This window comes from Schistocerca nitens, chromosome 3, assembly GCF_023898315.1.
Source record: "Schistocerca nitens isolate TAMUIC-IGC-003100 chromosome 3, iqSchNite1.1, whole genome shotgun sequence".
In the NCBI taxonomy this organism is placed as follows: domain Eukaryota; kingdom Metazoa; phylum Arthropoda; class Insecta; order Orthoptera; family Acrididae; genus Schistocerca; species Schistocerca nitens.
In genome coordinates, this window is record NC_064616.1 from 994,027,338 (window position 1) to 994,050,614 (window position 23,277).

Here is a 23,277-nt window from a genome sequence, read left to right on the forward strand (position 1 = left end):
CAATCGCGACTGTCAACTGTCAAGTGTAAACTGTCGTCTGCCACCAGAAGGGCTACGAGTCGAGCAGACCCGAAGTCAGCCGAACCGAAGTTAGCCGAGTTCACCTGAACGTCTCCACAATTTGCAGTCCCCAGACGTAAGTGTGGTGTGTTCACACGACACAAACCCCAATCTACTACTCGCCCGCCATCTGTCGGTGTAGAAAAGAAATATCAGTGGGAAGCCACTAAGCTCCCCGTAAACATTTAATTAAGTTATTTTGAAATATAGAAATAGAGGAAGTTCTGTTGTGCTCTGTGTTCGCAACTTGTGTAGCAAAAAACATTAAGACCAACCGCAGGAAATAGAGAAAGCGGTCAAAATGGTGTAGACGGTGGCTGCTAAAGCGAAAGCAGTTTTCTCACGTAAATTTACTGCGAGAGTTGCAGGGCGAACCTAACGAGTGGCGAAATTATTTGCGGATGGATGTCGAAACTTATAATTATCTCTTAAAACTTGTAACCCCTAATATTATGAGAAAAAATACTTGTATGAGAAGGGCAATTTGTCCTCATGAACGGCTGGCGGTAACATTAAAGATTCCTAGCAACAGGAAGGAGCTACAAGGATTTGGAATTTTCAACTGCAATATCGAAACAAGCGTTGAGTGAAATAATACCCAACACATGTGAAGCTATTTACGCTGTCCTGAAGGATGAGTTCTTTTTATAACAGCAGTTAATTTTCTGTTATGTTTGCACACAAATATACTCTTTTGAATAAACTTTTGATAAACGTATGTGAAATACATTGTTTTACATTACCTCGTGTTCCATTTCCTCGTACATTGACACTCCAATTTCATCTTGAATTGTACTCCTGCTTGGTCTTGGCGTTTCTTGATCACTAAGAAAGCCAAGCAGATCAAAATACCATAACGGTGGCTGGTATACTTGATCTACTCCTACATCAGGTCTTCTATATTTATGAACTTTGGATAACTCTTTTCGGTAAACAGTTCGCAACGATTCTTTTTTTTATTACTGTTTCTCTGTTTGCCGAGGCGTCAACTGCCCGCAATTTTTTTAATTAGAGCATTGTATGCTGCTGTCTTTTTGTCTCGGTCACTATATTCTTTACTTTTCATATTCATCAAACATGGGTGGTTTCTGTATATTTCAATGAATTCACTTACAAACTCTCGAGAACACTGACGAGTATCAGTCATATTAACGGCCTGTGCGCACAAATACAAACACTAGACTGAGCAAACGGCTGTTTCGCGCCAGATTTGCGGCGATCTCCTGTCCACACGCTCCAACTTGTCTGTGCAGATGTGGTTTGAACCCACAGATTTGAGAGGTTTCGCTCATACCTCCAACTCGAACTTCCTCGTTTGCGCATACCTCAGGTTAGTGCAAATCTTGTGTCTACACGCAACGATCTGTCTGTGCAGATATGTTGTGCGCAGACATTTGCGCAGACAGGTCGTTGAGTGTGAATGGGCTTTGACACGAGTAACACTTTTGTCACCTTACTTTGTATTTTACTGACTCTGCTTGAACTCTCTTTGTGTCTCTCGATCTTTGCATGAGGCATTTTGTGTATGTAAACTATGTATGTGTTTATGTAGACAGTGCGACTGTGATGTAAACTGTTTACGTTCTGAATGTAAGCTTTGGAGTACACATTATTAAGAAATTGTGTTGGGAGGTAGTATTTTCGCATAACTTGGAACATCTCCATGTACGGCAAGGTTAGTAATTTAGTGATGTTGGAGAAGAACGATATGCCACATTAGACTCTAATGTTACTGAAATATTTTTGCCTTAATCCTGGAATACCCCGGTCGGGTGGGGGGGGGGGGGTACTATCTACATCAAATTTAATCAAAGGAAGTCATAAGTAATAGGATAAGCATATGTTAATTACAATTATTTGATCTCCAATGATATGTTACATACCAAATCAAGTACAAAATGCCCAGTTTTGTACCCTGACGGCCGGCCGGTGTGGCCGTGCGGTTATAGGCGCTTCTGTCTGGAACCACGTGACCGCTACGGTCGCAGGTTCGAATCCTGCCTCGGGCATGGATGTGTGTGATGTCCTTACGTTAGTTAGGTTTAAGTAGTTCTAAGTTCTAGGGGACTGATGACCACAGATGTTAAGTCCCATAGTGCTCAGAGCCATTTTGTACCCTGACGTAATCGTAAATTTTACGAGGATTAAATCATCTAGGGTTAATAAGAAGTTTCTTACTCCCTTTATTATTTTTTTCGTTTGTAGATAATAGCTAATCCCGTTACCGTATGATGTTCTCTAAGCTCGCATTCGAGAGAAGTATGGCTCAAATCCTCGCCCGGCCGTTCAGATTTAGAAGTTCCATATATTTCCTACATCAACTGAAGTATGTGACACTGTGTTTCTCGTGAATAGGGCATAACCGAGTTCCCATACAATCCTTGCCTTATCGAAACTTGTACTGCATCTCTACCGATCCCGTGTGGGTGTTACAGCTTTATCTTTTCTTTCTTTATGAGTGTAAGAAATTGTAAATGCTTAGAAACCATAAACCAGTTAAACACTTGACAAATAAGGGGACACCATTTGCATCATGAGGATAGAACATTAACAGCCCCGGCTTTACAGTAAAAGTTTGTAAATTTTCGTAGTAGCGGAGAACTTTTCCTGTAACTTTATTTATTTATTTATTATTATTATTTTTTTAATTTTCACTCTAAGATACCAAACGGAGGGAATGGACCGGCAGCCACTTTATGTATGTGGTAGTTGATGAATATTACACCCAAGATAGAGCAATCCTTTCCTTTGTGAATTTGTATCAGTTTTGTCTGAGTTGTAAGATGTAAGTAGCAATAAAAACTGTATGTTTGATTTCAGTTTTACTGCTTTCATGAATGGAACATGAAAATTATACAAAATTAACAAGGCATTCCAATAAATTTATGGCAAAAAATATAATACAGTTGCGAAAGTGAAATATTATTCACCAAAAATTGTCAGTCACTGAAGTCGACCATTTCAGATTATTAGCACTGATTATTGACAAAAGGTTTTCTTGGAAGTGTCAGGTTCAAGATCTTGAACAGAAACTGAGTGCAGATATCTTCAATAAAACAGTAGTGTTCACTACCTCAGATACTGTCATGCAAAGGCTCATGTACTTTGCTTGCCTTCACTCTGTTATCCTCATATGGCATCATATGTTAGGGCAACTGTTCTCTCACCAGGAATATTCTTTAGTCTATAAAATGGTGGTCAGACAGGTCTGTATGTCAATTCGTGAAATTTGTAAAGGCCATTGTTCAGGTGTATCTGAATTCCAACTCTGCCTTCACTGTACATATACTCCATCATGGAATATGCTGTTGACAGCATTGACTTATTTGGAGGAAACTGCAGCATTAATTCAGTGGATACCAGATGGTAAAACGATTTTCAGTTGGACATTTCCTTATCTATTCAGATTTCATAATCAAGAGGCCTCCAGCAAAACTGAAAAAAGAAAAATTCGGAGGGAAACTCCAAGTATTCAAACACCTAAGGTGAAAGGTTTCTTTGTGGCACCCTCCTTGTACTCTGTACAAGAGTTCCTCAGGTAGTTGAGATCTTTTTCCTATAATTGTTATTATTATTTTTTTTTTCAGCTTGAGAACTTTTAGCTTTGCAGCGCATCAGCAATCGTGGATAATTTAATGATTATAAAGAATCCCCCTCGATTGCAAATAGAAATCGGATGTTGACCTAGGTTTCGGCACGGATAACCATGCCTTCTTCGGAACACGCTAAAACTACAAACTGCCTAAAGAGGTACGGTCCAACATTTATACAGAACACCTCTTTAGGCAGTTTGTAGTTTTAATGTGTTCCGAAGAAGGTGTGGTTATCCGTACCAAATCCTAGGTCAACATCGGGTTTCTATTTGCAATCGAGGCAAATTCTTTTTAATCATTATTTTTTTCAGCTCACTCACCATTACTTCTTTTTATGTTTTGTTAATTCTATAGCTTCTTTTGTTTACAAATTCTGTGAACTATGGACTGACTGACAAGTCTGTTGAGGAGCACTGGATGTTATGTATTTATGATTGCTGGTTGTGAATAGTTCATTGGATATATGCCACACTGAATTCGAAAGACATCATATTTCCAGTTGAAATGAAATGATTAGGGCCTATACAGCATTATTGCCCTGGAGACTTCCACCTGGAATTGTTTGGCCACCTAGTGCAAGTTTTTTTATTTGACTCCACTTCAGCAACTTCTGCGTTGATAATGAGAACAGGACAACACCTACTCCCAAAGGGGATAAAATTAGCAATGCTAATCACTACACCCAGAGCTCTGTACATATTTCCAGTTAAGAAGAGGGAACAGGTGTTTATGAAAGTCTTTTTTTCCCATCTCATGTAACTGCAGTCTTCTTTAGGCATAATACTACTCTGTTGGTGTGTGTTTGATAGAGGATCTCTAGACCTAAGCACAGAACCTTGAACATGCTATGGGATCATGAAATGTTACATTTGTACAAGAAAATGGACTCTTAACCAGTATGGCAATGACTCACTGCAGAGCTGCTTTGTTGTTACAGTGTTAGAAGACCATTATTGGTGTGCTTTTTCAGTCTACATACTTACTGTAATCTGTTGTGTGTGGATGTAATTCACGTATTTTTAATGCAAGATTTCCATGATGCCTAACAGACTGTGCACCAGGCCACAGAGGACAGGCTAGTGCTCAGCCACTTGTGGCTTGTGCAGATACTGTTTCTTTTCTAGCCTGTCCAGTATTCTAGTATGTTGGCCAATGAACGTAACTCAGCCTCATTAATGACATTTATCTTGTACCCTAGACCAAGTTAGATGGTGCAGTGATTAGCACATCCAACTTGCATTCAGGAAGAGCAGGGTTCAAATTCCCATCCAACCATCCTTGTTTAGCTTTTCCATGATTACCTTATACTGATCAAGGCAAATGCTGAAATGGTTTTTTTGAAATGGACACAGCTGATTTCTCTCCACATCATTATCCCCATCCATACTTGTGCTTTATCTCTAATGACTTCGTTGTCAGCAGGACTTGAAACCCTAATTCTGTAGCCAGCACAAACATACAGTGTGCTCAGATAAAAGCTAAATGGGATTTCAGGTCCTCAAGAGATATTTTAAACATGTTTAATTAGATTAGATCCAGTTTTCATTCTGTAGACACAAAAATGAGACGATTCTCATGGATGTGGAACATGTTAGAAAGTGTAACATAAAAGACATAGAACATGTGAGTATAATACTCACTTCCCTGATCATTTGTCAGGAGATTGTCAAGATATGTGAATACATTAGAGTAAACTGTAACTACGAATATTTATAGAATTAATACACTGTCAGAATGAAACATAGTTATGCTCTTTTAATAAATTTATCACACACAAAATACCTAATCTTGACTGTTGTGCCCAAGTGCTGTGAAAACTAAAATGTAACAGACATTTTTACATAAGGTGGTCTGTTAAGATATGCGTGTACAGAGTAGCAGCAGCTGCCTACCAAAAAGTCTTTCAAACTCTGTTTAAACTGTACTTTATCTGAAACCAATTTTTTCATTGTTTCTGGCAATTTATTGAATTTTATACACTCTTCTCCCAACACTAGGTGGTCTCATGGTACACAGACTTTGAGCATTTGGACATATAATATTGAGAGAAAGGGAGGGGGGGGGGGGAGTGCAATACAAAGATTCCAGTTTAAAGTACTAGGCTCACAGTGTACGGTTGCCACTAACTTTCACCGGAATACGCTTAGTACTTAATTAAATTTTTTTGGCACTTGCCGTACCATTTCAAGATATTAAGGACTTCGATCCGTACCGTGATCGTGCATACACGTATACAAAATTCCAGCTGTGTGACATGTTTCTTCTAATGTAATGTAATGTTCATGTCCTGTTCTGACAATTTTAGTCCTTGTACTTATTCCAAATCATGCTAATTAGTAGTAACAGGAAGATAATGTGTTGTTCCAACAAGATAATGCTCACCCACACACTGCCCGTGAAACTCAATGCGCTCTGCAACACGTGCAGCAACTTTCCTGGCCAGCACAATCTCTGGACTCATCTCCAATCGAGTACGTGTGGGATATAGTGGGACGTGAAGTGACTCGTCGACGACACCTCTTACGGAACTATGTGAACAGGTGAAGCGAGCATTGCAAAATGCACCCCGTGACAGTATTTGCCATCTGTACGATTGACTGGATGCCAGAGTCAGTGCCAGCATTGCTACCACAACGAGCCATAATTTGTTGCCTTTTGTAAGGAGCACCACACCTTTCCGAATCTGAAGTCGGTTCTGCCAGTGGAAAAGTGACTGCTCCAATTGCCTCTAAATGAAAACAGTCTCCTGGTGGTCAAATTCGGGATTCTGACCTTGTGGAATGCGAGAAAGTGCATCTGCATTAGAATGACGAGCAGAGGTGCAATAATTATTGGGGATTGAAAATTTGTCATATAAAGACCCCATCGTTGGAAGTGATGTGCTATACACAGTTTTGCCTCAGGTCAAAAAAGTGATGAGGGGTTTATAAGTCAGTGGTTGGATGAAATTTTTGACCGTACAAAAAAATTGTTTGCACACTATAAAGGCAATGGCCAACACTTCCTTTTTGATCTGTGAATAACATTCTCGAGCTGAAGTAAGTGTCTTTTACCTATACGCAGCTAGTCTCTCCGAACCATCCACTAACTCGGGCCTGGTCGACCTCGGGTCACCTCGTCGTGTGATGTGACAGCAGCGCTCCATGTGCATAAAGTCCAAACTGTAGCATCTGTGTCACTAACTTCTATGGGGTAATGCATCGATCTGAATAGCACCCCTTTCCCGACGTGCCGTGCCGACAAACTATGCTTGAAAACAACCTTTTTTGAGAGTACCTTCATTTTATGTTCAACCCATCTTGAGATGTTTATTTACTTGTCAGAGCATTGTTTACTTACTTACAATGTTTCACAACAGTTGTCTTTGCGATTTTTGGCGGCGTGCGAGTCACTTGAGTGTTTGAAATTTAGTGTGTTAATGTCCACAAATACTATTAACAAGCATGTTTTTTTATACTTTCTACATATTTGTCCGAAAATACTTCTGATGACTGACTGTGTGGACACAGGTTGTTTCTGTAACTTTAAATAAATTGGGCATCATTTCTTTGTTCAGTTTAAATAAGTTTAAATAGGTCAAACAGTGTGCATCGTCTGTATTATATAGAAGCTAAATTGAAAAAATGCAAACAACAGCATGGCAAATTGTCAAACTGATAATGCGCCCTCGCACTCTCAACATACGTTGGTAATACTGAGAATATTTTGCTCGGCATTAATACTGTTCGTGTAACATTTCTACCACTGCAGATGATAGGCATAAATTGTATGTCATTAGCACTGCACAAAATGGCCAAAGCTGCTCTAACCCATGATAGCAGAGCAGAAAATATGTCCCAGCCATACTACAAGGCAAGTGCTTCATTCTATCTCCCATAAATTTCTTGCACGGACCAGGTCCAGTCCATCGGCCACCTGTTGCCCACCTGTGCTCTAGCTGATGAGAGAGGAAAGCCCATATGTTGTGTGAGGCGGCGTCTGCTGCCAACACCAATGGCAAGTTAGGCAGATAAGTCACAAGGCAGGGTGCTGATTGGAAGGCTAACATTAATTTCTGAAGAGCCTGTTAGCACTCTTTGACCATTGAAAGGGGACTCCCTCTGTATCAAGGCAACTCAGTGGGTGGGCTATGGAGGCTGCCTGGGGAATAAATCTTGCACAGTAATTCACATCTCGTAAAAATACTTCAAAATCCTTAACGGATTTACCCACAGGGATGTATGTAATAGCATCTCCATATTGTGTGGTGGGCTGTTGGTTGAAGAATGCACATTTGGAAAAGTTTTAATTAAGATATTTCTTTGCAAGGGCTGTAAAACCAAATGTAGATTGTGCAGATGTTTTTCTGTCATGCGACTAGTGACCAGAATATTATCGACATAATTCACACAGTGTGGAATTCCTGCAATAATCTAATCAAGAAACCTCTGAAGGATGGCAGGAACACTAGCCACACTAAAAGGCAATGTGTTACATTGGTACAGTCTGAACAGTGTGTTGAAGACTAAAATCTTTCTTTAGTTTTTTTCAGCAGGCAACTGAACCTGTGCCTCCACTAGAGTGATTTTAGAAAAGAGTTTTCATCCTGAAAACTTTGAAAAAAATTTCATCTGGGTGAAGCAAGGTATAAAAATCAATGTGCACTTGAGCATTAGTTGTTTATGTGAAGTCTTCTCACAACTGAAGAGAGTTCCCAGACTTCCTAACAGTCACTGTTGGATGAAACCTGTTGAATATAAGAAACAGGGGACAAAATTTGATATTGTTTTATTCTGTCTTGTCCAATGTTAACCTCATCCTTAATGGCCAACAAAATAAGATGAGCATGGCAAAATCTTGGACTTTCTCTCACCTTTAAGATGACATAGGCCTGAAAGTCAACCACCTTCCCTAAACCTGGTTCAAATAGAGACACAAATTGTGTATCAAGTCTATCAGTGGCTTTACAGGGTACCAACGAACTGAAGTTGTGTGCTTCATGATGTAATGAAAATGCAAAGGTGGAATATGCATTGAGACCAATAATGTTCTCACCCAACGGATTTGATACAACCGATAGGCCAACATTCATGACACCTGATTATAAGTGACCATCAGTTGCGCATGAACTGAGAGTGGCATATCATGTTAGATGTACGCCCACAAGTTTGATTGCATTTTGCTGAGCAAGGGACTGGACACAGAAAAGTACACAGACGTTAATGACTGAGACCAATACGCCAATATTGAAAAGCAAAGTCACGGGAATATGTTGCACTGTTGCATGTAACAAAACTTTACGCAGTGCCAGCACCTGGTCACTGCCTGAAATGTTGTTTGTTTAAATTGATTGGGGCCAGTGACTGGTGTCTGCTGTGCTATGACATACTTCTGCAGTGAGACATCTATATAAACATTTATAACATTCAACCTCATAATGTGGACATTCCTGTCTGAGATGCAAAGAAAAATAGTCCAGTCAACTCAGAAACAAAGAGGATCACTGCGAATGATGCCTGGGCGTGGCCAAGGTTTGCCGAAAATGAGGCTGGTTGGCTGCTGGTGTATGGAACTTGTTTACCATTTTCACATGTGTTACAGAAATCTGCTGCCAGGTATCCTTACGATTCTGAGTCACAAGTCTGCTGAAAAAAGTATGTTGCGCAGCTGGCAATATCTCACATGCAGGCGCAGTTTGCAACACTTCAGCCAGGAAGCTGTCTTAAGGATTGTTTGCAGATCTTCTCATGTGGGACAAAGCAGATAACTACACCTACATACATACTCCACAAACCACCATACGGTGCACGGTGGAGAGTACCGCTGTACCACTACAAATTGTTTCCTTTCCTATTCCACTTGCAGACAGAGAGCAAAGGAAAAATGGGTGCCTATATGCCTTCATATGAACCGTAATTTCTCACATCTTATCTCCACGGTCCTTATGCGATATTTACATTGGCAGCAGTAGAATCATTCTGCAGTCATAAATGCCACTTCTCTAAATTTTTTCAATAGTGTTCCTTAAAAAGATCGCCGCCTTCCCTCTAGGGATTCCCACATGAGTTCCCGAAGCATCTCTGTAATACTTGCATCTTGTTCAGACCTAGTGGTTTCAGATCTAGTAGCCTGCCTCTGAATTGCTTCAATGTCTCCCTTTAATCAGACCTGGTGCAGATCTCAAACACTTGAACAATACTCAAAAATAGGTCGCACTAGTGTCCTTTGCAGGTGAACCACACTTTCCTAAAATTTTCCCAATTAACTAAAGTTGACCATTCACCTTCCCTACTACAATCCTCACATGCCCGTTCCCTTTCATATAGCTTTTCAGCGTTATCCTAATATATTTAAATGGTGTGACTATATTTGAACAGCCACAATCTGATATAATTTACCACCATATTTCTTGAACCATTTACATCATGTACCACAGCTTTTACAATGGTACTTGTGTTCTGTCCAAGTAGAAGAGTTTTGAAATATGCATCATATTCAATGCCAGGTCATTCATGTATAACAAGAAGAGTGGTGAATCTATATGAACACCCTGTGGCAACCCTAATATCCTACTTTATTGCCCCTCAGTTAGAGTCTAATTTGCTGTCAGTTGACACTGCAAGCTGATTTAATGCTTCCTACTTGCATAAGAGTCAGATTCTGCTTTTATTCTGTGACCAAATAATGTCTGGAGCCATTGTGGAATGCTGTCCAGTCCCATCCATAGTGCGGAACAGAAATATCGTATTGATCACCAAATAGACAAATTCTGTTCAACTGAGCAACAGTGAAATACTGAGTGGCAAAGAAATAGTTACTAATAATACAGTATGTTCTGGATAGAGAGTGTAACAGCAAATGGTTATACATGCTTCACAAATGAAGACAATCTTATTTATCTACAGGGGTCTTAGATCACTTTCCTGGTGTTGGTGCTTTCTGTCCCACCCACATATTCTTGTTGCTGTTTCACAGTGTTGTTAGATCTTCCCAAATGCTAACAAATTATGTGTAACTAGTCTTCTTTCTCACTGAATCTGACACTTTGGCCATTTTCAAATACCCTAACTGCTCAAAATGTAGTTGAACTCTAACTATGGTGCACTTCAGGTGCTCGTCTTTACTGTTGTTGGTGACACTGATATTATTTCCTTGTTGTGTGTTTCTGGGATATTTGTATAATTCATTCAAGATATACACAAACAGTTCCCAGTATCTCTTCTATGTTAGCAGTTGCTGTTAATATATTAGCATTGTGACCACGATTACTGATTTCTGGCAAATTCTGCTACTCTTGCCCAGTTTTGCCCAAGTTAGTATATTTCATATCAGCATTTTTTATCGTAATTCATTTTTATACTAAACAAAATTTGGGAGAAATTTTGGAAGTCTATGACAAATGGTATCCATTGTATTATTTATACCATGTTGACACACATCAATTCATCAGTTGTGGCAGACTGTTGAAATATAGGCTGCCATTTCCACAGTTGTTTCATAAATAATACCTTCATTTTTGATGTACTACGTAAAATGGGAGTCTTTTTTGTGATTTTTCTTTTTTATTTGCACGTAATTCACTCTTAGCCACTGATCTGCTGGGATGATTTGATCCGAGGCTAGTACACCTACCCGAATCCCGGGCAAAGTGTGCTAATGCACGTGGTTATCCAGGTAGGCAGGAATGACCATAGAGTAATTAATCTAGTTGAAAGAATATAATTCATACTTACATGCAAATGTGCATTGTGTATATTTAATAAATGACCAGTGACAGAATTACTAAATAACAAAGTTTTACCCCCATGAACCATGGACCTTGCCGTTGGTGGGGAGGCTTGCGTGCCTCAGTGATACAGATGACCATACCGTAGGTGCAACCACAACAGAGGGGTATCTGTTGAGAGGCCAGACAAACGTGTGGTTCCTGAAGAGGAGCAGCAGCCTTTTCAGTAGTTGCAGGGGCAACAGTCTGGATGATTGACTGATCTGGCCTTGCAACACTTACCAAAACGGCCTTGCTGTGCTGGTACTGCGAACGACTGAAAGCAAGGGGAAACTACAGCCATAATTTTTCCCGAGGGCATGCAGCTTTACTGTATGGTTAAATGTTGATGGCGTCCTCTTGGGTAAAATATTCTGGAGGTAAAATAGTCCCCCATTCGGATCTCCGGGCGGGGACTACTCGAGAGGACGTCGTTATCAGGAGAAAGAAAACTGGCATTCTACGGATCGGAGCGTGGAATGTCAGATCCCTTAATCAGGCAGGTAGGTTAGAAAATTTAAAAAGGGAAATGGATAGGTTAAAGTTAGATATAGTGGGAATTAGTGAAGTTCGGTGGCAGGAGGAACAAGACTTTTGGTCAGGTGAATACAGGGTTATAAATACACAATCAAATAGGGGTAATGCAGGAGTAGGTTTAATAATGGATAAAAAAATAGGAGTGCGGGTAAGCTACTGCCAACAGCATAGTGAACGCATTATTGTGGCCAAGATAGACACAAAGCCCATGCCTACTGCAGTAGTACAAGTGTATATGCCAACTAGCTCTGCAGATGATGAAGAAATTGATGAAATGTATGATGAGATAAAAGAATGTATTCAGGTAGTGAAGGGAGAGGAAAATTTAATAGTCATGGGTGACTGGAATTCGAGAGTAGGAAAAGGCTCCGAAGGAAACATAGTGGGTGAATATGGATTGGGGGAGAGAAATGAAAGAGGAAGCCGCCTGGTAGAATTTTGCACAGAGCATAACTTAATCATAGCTAACACTTGGTTCAGGAATCATAAAAGAAGGTTGTATACATGGAAGAATCCTGGAGATACTAGAAGGTATCAGACAGATTATATAATGGTAAGACAGAGATTTAGGAACCAGGTTTTAAATTGTAAGACATTTCCAGGGGCAGATGTGGACTCTGACCACAATCTATTGGTTATGAACTGTAGATTAAAACTGAAGAAACTGCAAAAAGGTGGGAATTTAAGGAGATGGGACCTGGATAAACTGAAAGAACCAGAGGTTGTACAGAGTTTCAGGGAGAGCATAAGGGAACAATTGACAGGAATGGGGGAAAGAAATACAGTAGAAGAAGAATGGGTAGCTCTGAGGGATGAAGTAGTGGAGGCAGCAGAGGATCAAGTAGGTAAAAAAGAAGAAAAATTGGGTAACAGAAGAAATATTGAATTTAATTGATGAAAGGAGAAAATATAAAAACGCAGTAAATGAATCAGGCAAAAAGGAATACAAATGTCTCAAAAATGAGATCGACAGGAAGTGCAAAATGGCTAAGCAGGGATGGCAGGAGGACAAATGTAAGGATGTAGAGGCTTATCTCACTAGGGGTAAGATAGATACTGCCTACAGGAAAATTAAAGAGACCTTTGGAGAAAAGAGAGACACTTGTATGAATATCAAGAGCTCAGATGGAAACCCAGTTCTAAGCAAAGAAGGGAAAGCAGAAAGGTGGAAGGAGTATATAGAGGGTCTATACAAGGGCGATGTACTTGAGGACAATATTATGGAAATGGAAGAGGATGTAGATGAAGATGAAATGGGAGATACGATACTGGGTGAAGAGTTTGACAGAGCACTGAAAGATCTAAGTCGAAACAATGCCCCGGGAGTAGATAACATTCCATTAGAACTACTGACGGCCTTGGGAGAGCCAGTCCTGACAAAACTCTACCATCTGGTGAGCAAGATGTATGAGACAGGCGAAATACCCTCAGACTTCAAGAAGAATATAATAATTCCAATCCCAAAAAAAGCAGGTGTTGACAGATGTGGAAATTACCGAACTATCAGTTTAATAAGTCACAGCTGCAAAATACTAACGCGAATTCTTTACAGACGAATGGAAAAACTGGTAGAAGCCGACCTCGGCGAAGATCAGTTTGGATTCTGCAGAAATGTTGGAACACGTGAGGCAATACTGACCCTACGACTTATCTTAGAAAATAGATTAAGGAAAGGAAAACCTACATTTCTAGCATTTGTAGACTTAGAGAAAGCTTGTGACAATGTTGACTGGAATACTCACTTTCAAATTCTAAAGGTGGCAGGAGTAAAATACAGGGAGCGAAAGGCTATTTACAATTTGTACAGAAACCAGATGGCAGTTATAAGAGTCGAGGGGCATGAAAGGGAAGCAGCGGTTGGGAAGGGAGTGAGACAGGGTTGTAGCCTGTCCCCGATGTTATTCAATCTGTATATTGAGTAAGCAGTAAAGGAAACAAAAGAAAAATTCAGAGTAGGTATTAAAGTCCATGGAGAAGAAATAAAAACGTTGAGCTTCACCGATGACATTGTAATTCTGTCAGAGACAGCAAAGGACTTGGAAGAGCAGTTGAACGGAATGGACAGTGTCTTGAAAGGAGGATATAAGATGAACATCAACAAAAGCAAAATGAGGATAATGGAATGTAGTCGAATTAAGTCGGGTGATGCTGAGGGAATTAGATTAGGAAATGAGACACTTAAAGTAGTAAAGGAGTTTTGCTATTTGGGGAGCAAAATAACTGATGATGGTCGAAGTAGAGAGGATATAAAATGTAGACTGGCAATGGCAAGGAAAGCGTTTCTGAAGAAGAGAAAATTGTTAACATCGAGTATAGATTTAAGTGTCAGGAAGGCATTTCTGAAAGTATTTGTATGGAGTGTAGCCATATATGGGAGTGAAACATGGACGATAAATAGTTTGGACAAGAAGAGAATAGAAGCTTTCGAAATGTGGTGCTACAGAAGAATGCTGAAGATTAGATGGATAGATCACAAAACTAATGAGGAGGTATTGAATAGAATTAGGGAGGAGAGGAGTTTGTGGCACAACTTGACAAGAAGAAGGGACCGGTTGGTAGGACATGTTCTGAGGCATCAAGGGATCACAAATTTAGCATTGGAGGGCAGCGTGGAGGGTAAAAATCGTAGAGGGAGACCAAGAGATGAATACACTAGGCAGATTCAGAAGGATGTAGGTTGCAGTAAGTACTGGGAGATGAAGAAGCTTGCACAGGATCGAGTAGCATGGAGAGCTGCATCAAACCAGTCTCAGGACTGAAGACAACAACAACAACAACAACTACTACTACTACTACTACTACTACTACTACTACTACTACTACTCACAGACACAATGGCTGTCCAGTACTTACCTTCAGGAGGAAAATTCCAGTGCTATTGAAAGACACTTTTAACAGAAAAAAACTGTTCTTAACTTTTGGAACTATTAATATCTTTCCCAGTAAGCAAAGAAAGAGAGAATAGGGAATAACCATCCCAACAAGTGGGCGCCTCTCATTCTGGGGTCTGAATGACCAGACCCTCCTTTTTACATTTTCCTAGTCCATCCCGATTTGCTCCCAGAGGACGGAGCTAATGGTTTCAAAAGCAAGGAATAGATTTTTTTCACTTTTAAATGTATCTGGCCTGCCCAGATAGCACACATGTTAGCTTATTGCTTGCTGGATTTGGGTAGGTGCTCCCAACCCGGATCAAATCCATCTGGCAGACTAATGTTGAGGGCTGGTGTGCAGGCCAGCATGGGTGTGGTTTTTAGGTAGTTTCCCACATCCAACTATGTGAATACCAGATTGGGACCCCCGTCCCGCCTCAGTTACATGATTCACAATCATTTTGAAAATGCTCTCACCCTTCCCTGTGAGAGGGGTGGGGGGGGGGGGGGGAGGTGTTGACAGGAGGGGCCCCCAAGCAGCTTCTACCTCTAACATTGCCAAATACAGATTAACATGCTGACCCGTGAATACACTGGATAAGGCCAGAAAAAGGAGACTTTTAACTATGTCTGTTGGTAGTGCTGGATTTTCACTTCCTGTTATAAGTATATTCTGTCCCTTTGTAATTTTATAGTTTTCTCAAGTGAATTTTCCTTTTTATACAATTATTAAATAACAGTTCAGTATTTTTTCCTAAAATGAGGTAGTGTACTGCGTAATAAAATGAGAGACTATTTTTTTTTTTTTTAATAAAATTGCAGCCAAATAGCCATGTACAGTTACTTTGCTTAACATTTTACATTTACATTTTAAATTTTTGCATATTCATTTATCGATTTCACTCTTTTACTGCACAGTTCTATGTGATATCGTTCACAGGCTTCATTACACAGTTCACATACACATGTTGCGGTTGGGTCGTGATAAGTTTTGTTTTTGCAGATTAGATGATGAAAGCCGTGAATAGAAAGTCTAGTTACGACATGTCGCAGTTCAGAGTTTGGTGCTGTCCATGAGCGGTTCGTCATTGCTTCGGTGCCATAAAACTCCGGCCATATTTTTTCTCGTTTGTCCTCCACGATCTTCAGTTGCTTTCTGGAAGCCCTGGTGTGTGGCATCATATATCGAAGTCTGATGTCTTCAATGAGGAATGTCTCTCTCGCTAGCAGGTACACTAGTCTAGATCTTGTTGTCTTTGAGAGACCTAGTGCTCTTTTTAGATAGGTCAATTTTACCTTTTCTAGTGTTTCTAGATTTTTTTCTGTCAGGTGGTCCCATATAACCTCCATCCCATAGGCCAGGATTGGCAAGATTTTTGTGTTGAATAATTTCATGGCTGTTTCTAGACTGAGTAGGCAGATGTTTTTGATGTCCTGTATTGCTATTATTGCTTGGGCTGCACATTCTGTTGTATGTTTTGTGAAGCATTTGGCTGTTGGTTGCAATGTCACTCCTAGGTATTTAAAGTCTGATGAGATTTTTATTTTTTGTCCTCTGATACTGATTTCCGCATTCTTGGGTGTTTTGCCTCATTTTCTGAAAATTACCATTTCTGTCTTTGTTATGTTTATGTGTAGTTTGTGTTCACTGCACCATCTGTCTATTTTCTTAATGATTCTCTGCAGCTTCTGTATATCTGTTGAACCTACGGCTATGTCGTCAGCATATGCATATACGTACACATCTTCTTCATTTTCTCCAATTCGGAGTACTTCTTCAGTGGCAAGAATGTACAGCAAAGGGCTGATTGGGTCACCCTGTAAGACTCCGCTCGATTGCAGAATGGGGTTCGAAAAAGAGAGGTTGTCTGATATTGTAATTAAGTTGTATTCGAGGATTGACTTGATTATTCTTGCCCATACGCTATCTTCTCCCATTGTGTTTTCCAGTTTTCGGACTATGAGCTCTCTTTCCAATAGGTCAAAGGCTTTGGTAAAGTCTATGAACACTGTGTAGAACATTTGTTTCTTTTGTAGCGCATCATCGATGTTGTTTAGAAGAAGCCTGACTGCCGTAAGTGTTGATCTTCCAGATCTGAAACCCATTTGTCGTTCTGGGAGATTACTGTCCACAGAGGCTTGGATTTTTTGTGTTATTATAATTGAAAACATCTTGAATTGAGTATTTTCCAGGGCTATGCCTCTGTACTTGTTTGGGCCCATTGGGTCTCCTCTACCTTTGTAGAGAACTTTTATTGTCGAGTGTCTCCATTGTGTCGGAATTCTTCCAAGTTCCAGGCATTTGTTAAACAGTTTGGTCCATATGTGTTGGAGGGCCTCTTTTTCATCTTTTATATGTTCATTATATATATTATCACGTCCTGCTGCTTTCTTGTTCTTCAGTGCTTTTATTACTTCTTTCACATCATCTTCATTTAGGGGTTCCCATGTATTGTCTTGGTTTGATGTTGTTTCTCTTTCTTTGGGGGTGTTTTGAGTCCTCGTTTGTTCAGTATCTTACTGAAGTGGCCTTCATGGGAAGGTCTATATTCGGTGTATGAGCCATTTTTCTTGGTCTTGCTGCTATGTATGGGTCTTTCTCTGCTTCATCTGCTTCTCTTTTTGCCTCTCTTTCTATGTATTCTTTTTTCTTCTCTTCTATTAGTTTTTTGTAGATTCTCCTCTCTTCTGCGTACAGTTTGTATGTTTCCTCGTCATGCTGGTTTCTTAGTTAGTGGAGGGTTCTTAGAACAGTGTTCCTTTTGCTGTAGCATTCAGCATTGAACCACCTTTTGGCCGTCCTTGTTTTGGGGATTGTTTGTATCACTGAATTTTTTAGGAGGCCTTCTATTTGGTCTGTTGCTTTTTCAAGGTCTCCTTCCTCTATGAAAGTTTCTATTTGTGTTAATTGTTCTTGCTGGTTTGTTAATTTTTCTATATCAATTTTTCTTTGTGTGATTTGGTGGGTCTTTCTTGCTGGCGGTGACGTGATGATATTTATTTTTATCTTCATTGGAATGTGCTTTCGTATAGGAGTAATGGAGTCATGCCATATTGGTTGAATACTTCCTTCTATGTCTCCTCTTGTTAATGCGATATCAATGGTGCTCTTCCCATTGTGGCATATGTATGTAGGTATCTGTCTATCGTTAAGTAGGGTGAAACCATCTTCTTCTAGGGTTTCAACGACTAGTTTTGTTTTATAGTTTTCTGTGTCTGTTCTGCAGTTAAGATCGCTTGCAATAATGGTGGGTTTGCTGTCGCATTGTTTGATGGGTGTGACTATTTCGTCAATTATTTCTACAGCATTTGTGTGCGGTTTAAAATAGGCTGCAATTATATTTATGTTTGCCGCTTCTATTAGCATACTATTTTCTTGTTTTATGATTTTTTTGGTGGGCGTCATCCAGGGTTTCAGTAGGATAGATATTCCTCCCATGGGTCGTCCTCTTTCTCCCTTCTTTGCCATTAGGTGATAATTATAGAAATCTTTATGTTGCCAGCTGTCTATCAGGAAGGTTTCTGTTAGAATTGCAAGATCCGAGTTTTGCAGAATGTCTGTTGGTGTTAGGTTAAGAGCACTTTTTACTCCCTCTGTATTCCACAAGACTGCTTTTATTTCTTGCTCTTCTGGTTTTCTTCTTAGTTTAGTTGAGCTCTGCTCCCTCTTCCATTGATCGTCTTGGGAAACGAAATCGACGTACTTTTATGTTTTCTGGCCAGAATTCTGGTTCTTGTGTGATTTGTAGCTTTTCAAACGGAATGCCTACTTTGAAAGCTTTTTTGTCGCCCAGTGTGCGCAGTTCTTCACATTCTAGTTGTCCCAGTATTCCGTTCTTGTTAAGGTATTTCACTACTGTAGCAGTTGTGGTGGTTCTCTTTAAGTTACCGATGTATAGCCACGCTGTTGTTTCTACTGCTTGCATTTCTTCGTCTTTTTTGGTACCCATTATGGTTTTATAATTACTCTGGTTTCTTCTGTACCAGCTCCTCCCTGCCACAGTACTCCAAGTCGGTTCGTCTAGTTCATTAACCTGATTTTTATTATGTTGCTCATGTGCATTGATTTGGACTTGTAGCTGATTTTGTTGCTGGAGCAGAGGATTTCTGTATATTGTCGTTCCCTCTGGTTTAACTTTGTTGTTGTATTTCGTTTGTATGTTGTTTCCATCAGTTTTTGTTTTCTCTGCGTCTAGGTGGCTTTCCTTTTCTAGATTTTTCTTTATTTGCTCTTGTATTAATATCCCTAGTTGGTTTTTTAGGAAATCAGTTATCTCCTCCACTTTATGCCTCAGTTCTCCCATTTCCGTCTTATTTCTGTCTTTTTTTGCTTTTTCCAGAAAGCTACCCACACCGATGTGTCCGTTGAAGTTCTTCTCAGATCCTGTAGGTGTCTCTTCCGTCTGTCTCTGTCTGCTATGTGCTGTTTCCTGCGTTTCGCCAATATATGTCACTAGGTGGCTAGCAGTCCACTGTCCGCTATGTGCTGTTTCCTGTGTTTCGCCAATAGATGTCGCTACGTGCCCAGCAGGCCACTGTCCGCTATGTGCTGTTTCCTTAGTTTCTCCAATAGATGTCGCTAGTTGTCCACCAGTGCAGCTGTCTTCTCCCGCGCTCGTCTCTTGTTGGATGTTCCTAACCTCTCTCGTAGGATTCCTATTCTCCAACTTATTTGCTTTTGTTTCATTTTTCAAAGATTCTAAACATTTTCTTATTTCACTCACCGCCTCTAGTAAGTCGTTCTTCATTTCCTTCTTCATATATCCTCCTTCTACTGCCACTTTTCCGATCATCACAAGAGCGTTCTCAATACGATACACTGCACTGTCCGCCATCTTACTATGTGAGACTATTTATGATGGGTTAAATCTCTGTGCTAAACTGGGATTCTCCAACACCTACCTCTGCCTTGGGTGAATGATGCTCTGTTATTGAGCAATGCTTGCAAAAGAAAGAGATGTGAATGTAAATTGCAGTATATAGATTGTTAAGTGCCTTAGAGATGTAATCTTGCTATTATTTGACTCATAATTAACATGTGCAAAAAAATTAAACTTTTACAGGTTTTGATGTTTCTTATCCTTTGTATTTTTTCTCCCTTAGGAACACAACAGTTACCCTGTGGACTGAAAATAAAATATAGACTATTGCTCTATCAGAATGTGAAAATCTATCTTGAGCTACTTTTGGACGTGTGGAAGTTAACAGATTTCTCAAAAGTGAAGTTCTTGGACTCAAAACGCATTAGTTTTTAGCAAATGGTGCCATTAACTGTTCACCACCAACAAAGAAAATGGAAATAATTTTGAATGTCCAGTGAACGTGGAAACACCATTGATAAACAGCAGCTGTGCAAGTTCTAAGGGATAAATGTGCTGAATGATATGGTTACCACACAGAAAATTGTACCGATAACAAGCTGTTAAGCATCTGCATACAACTGGACAGTCTTTAAATCAGTGTGTCCTTTGACCAGAAAACTTTTTTAATCAACACTGGCATTATAGAACTGAGGCTGCGACAACTCAACTAGCCATGTTGAAAAATCCCTGTTTGAGAGAACAAAATACTGATAAAAGTGAAACTCACCATTCTGAAGATGAAGGACATTCAAGTGAGAGACTACCTATGCATAGTAATGATGAGTCAACCAATGCCAAGGATGAAACTACAGATGCACAAAGTGACTGGGGAAGAAGACTTCCAGAGAATGTACTAATGCATATATTTTCCTTAGTGTGCAGTGAAACTGGATGCATACCGTTCCTTGTCAGGTATTTGTCATGTTAGGTCAGTTTGTTATCAGAGCGATCACAAAATATTATTGTTATTTTAAGTGCTTCAGGTAATTTTATACCTTGCAGTACACCATTGTAACTTTTTGATTGCAGTAGGTAATGCTGGTAGTAAGTTGTGTAGACCACAAGTCTCGTGGTGTGCATCATTATGACATTAACTGCATCATCAGTTTCAAAAACATAATGCATGTTTCAAATCTATATGTGAGTTGGTCATTTTGTACTTTTGTATCAATAAATGTTTGTAATCATATAATTTTTTTGGTAAGGGATAGTACCTATGTCAGTCCTTTGAATTATTTGTTATGCAAAGTGAACATTATATTTGGGGGAAAGTCATTATGAAGTAGGAAAGTAGATGGACATGAACCAAGGTCCTACATACTGTAGTCCTTGCCATGTGCACTGAGCATTGTGCCATCTTTCAGCTTTGGTGTTCTTGTGTGATATAGCATTGACCAGAGTTGGCACATCCATTACTTTTAGATTAGATTAGATTTACTTTCGTTCCAATTGATCTGTATTGAGGAGGTCCTTCAGGATGTACAACATGTCACAAAAACAACAATACATGACACATATTTACAACTCAAACAAATAAGCTAATGTACCATTCCACAGGTCCCAAGTGGAATGATCGTCATTTTTTAATAAACACTATATGAAAGAATCATTCTACAAATACTAATGCACTGAATTTAAAATAAAACAGTTTATTTATTTATTTATAAGGTAATAAACGTGTAATACAACTACTATAATACTTATTTACAATGAACACATTACTGCACTGAAATGGTGCAGAAGTTAGATTGTACTCTCTCTCTCTCACACACACACACACACACACACACACACACACACACACACACACACTGGTCAGGCAGTATCAGTTTGGACATTTGTTGTTGGGGTGGGGAGCATATACAGCCACTTGGAAGGAAAGTAGCAGTGCTCTCTTACCAGTGAACATATGTCCAGTTACTGAATACCCACCATGTGACACGTATAAACAGTTTGAGAATCATCGCTAACAAGAGATCAGTGTGAGGGAAAAGGTGGAGGACCATGGAACATATTTACTAACCCGTTACCTCATACAATGTCTGTTTTTTAGCTAACAATCATTTTGTATTTGAGCAGAACAGGTAAACAAAGATACTTACATGCATTGAGCTTGTATTGTAGAAACCAGGTGCACCAACAAAAGAGGTTTGAATTCCAGTCCTGCAAAACTTCACGGGTATAGGCCTAGGTTATTTGGGCCAGATGCATCAGACATCTGGCACAGGCAATTATTCAATTTATATAACTTTTTGTGTGAAGTGCTATTGTCCCCCCAATATTGTAGCACCTTCATGTTTTTGTGCTTGTTGCCTGCTGAACACCTCAATTATACTGTGAGCTGTTATTTATACTCCTTCCATTATTTGTATTCCACTCAGGACTTGCCATGCCATATTTAAATGTCGTCCATTATTATGTTTAGCTAAAAAGAAGAATATTTTTGTCCTGAACACAAGTCAGAAATCTAGATTGTGGAAATTTGTTTAAGAATAGGGAAGTAGTTGAGATTAAATTACGCAAGAACTCAGTGTTTAAGAAAATTAATGTTATACTGACAGATGAAATGGTCACTTATTCAACAAAAGAACTTGTGCTAACAGCAAAAGATATTGTAAGTATGAAGAGAGTAATAGAAAAAAGTCTCAATTGAAACAAGACAGTTATGAAATAGAAGGTGAGCTTCAAGAGCTTCAAGCAAATATTTAGGATATGCGAAATTAAACAAAACTATTAGTATACACCTTCAAGGTCTGTGAGAAGATGGATTTGTTATGGGTAGATCTGATCAACAAGCAAGTATTATAAAATTCTACATGAGTGCAAATGGGAATCCCTGTAGGGAAGAAGACATTCTTTTCATGAGTCAATGTTGAGAAATTTGAAAAAACTGGCATTTGTGACAGACTGCTGATTGATCCTACTGCTGGCGACATACATCTTGTGTAGGGATCACAAAGACCAGATAACAGAAATCAGGGCTTTTACGGAAGCATATAGATAGTTGCTTTTCCCTCGGTCCGTTTTCGAGTGGAACAAGAAAGAGAATAACAAGCAGTTATACAAAGTACCCTGCACCATGCACTATATGGTGGCATGCATAGTATGTACCGGTACGTATGTATGTGTGTGGAAGAGTATCACAATTAACTGGTGTTGAGATTGTTAGATGTACAGATTTTGTTTAGCAACGGAAGGTTAATAGAGGAAATCAGAGGTGACCTCTTTAAGGAACTATCGTTACATTTACCTGAACTGGAACCATTTCCTCATTTACCAGAACAGATATGAGGAAACACTAAAATTTTATCAATGAGCAATGTATTGTTTTTTGTAATAAACGCACACATTTCGATGAGAATAGATGATTAGCACATTACGTACTGCCCGACTACAAATTGATGGTACAATATGCCTAAGTTTGTCAAGGCACAAATGTTGTTCTCTGTGGACAGTGCTTTGGGAGGTAAATTATACTGTTCTTGTCGCCATCAGCAAGTATCTTAAGTCACTGACTGTACAACTGTCTACTGTAGACACCAGACATATTAATTCTCTGTTTGGTATCCTTGTTGGGTGGATGACTAGTTGCCATTTCGCACAATATA

General features: G+C 39.5%; 1 protein-coding gene across 2 annotated transcripts in view; it reads left to right on the forward strand.

The window, feature by feature from the left end:
- The first annotated feature begins 1,562 nt into the window (after nucleotides 1–1,562).
- The window catches only part of LOC126249057 (F-box/LRR-repeat protein 6), a 241,118-nt gene continuing 219,403 nt past the window's right edge, over nucleotides 1,563–23,277 (forward strand). Inside the window, exons 1-2 of one of the 2 annotated variants that reach the window (XM_049950695.1) lie at nucleotides 1,563–1,735; nucleotides 19,911–20,581. In XM_049950695.1, the coding sequence (XP_049806652.1) occupies nucleotides 20,343–20,581 (239 nt within the window). In that variant the 5' untranslated portion in view covers nucleotides 1,563–1,735; nucleotides 19,911–20,342. Of the gene's footprint in view, nucleotides 1,736–19,910; nucleotides 20,582–23,277 lie in introns of those variants that run through there. The other variant, XM_049950696.1, reaches the window with a different exon arrangement.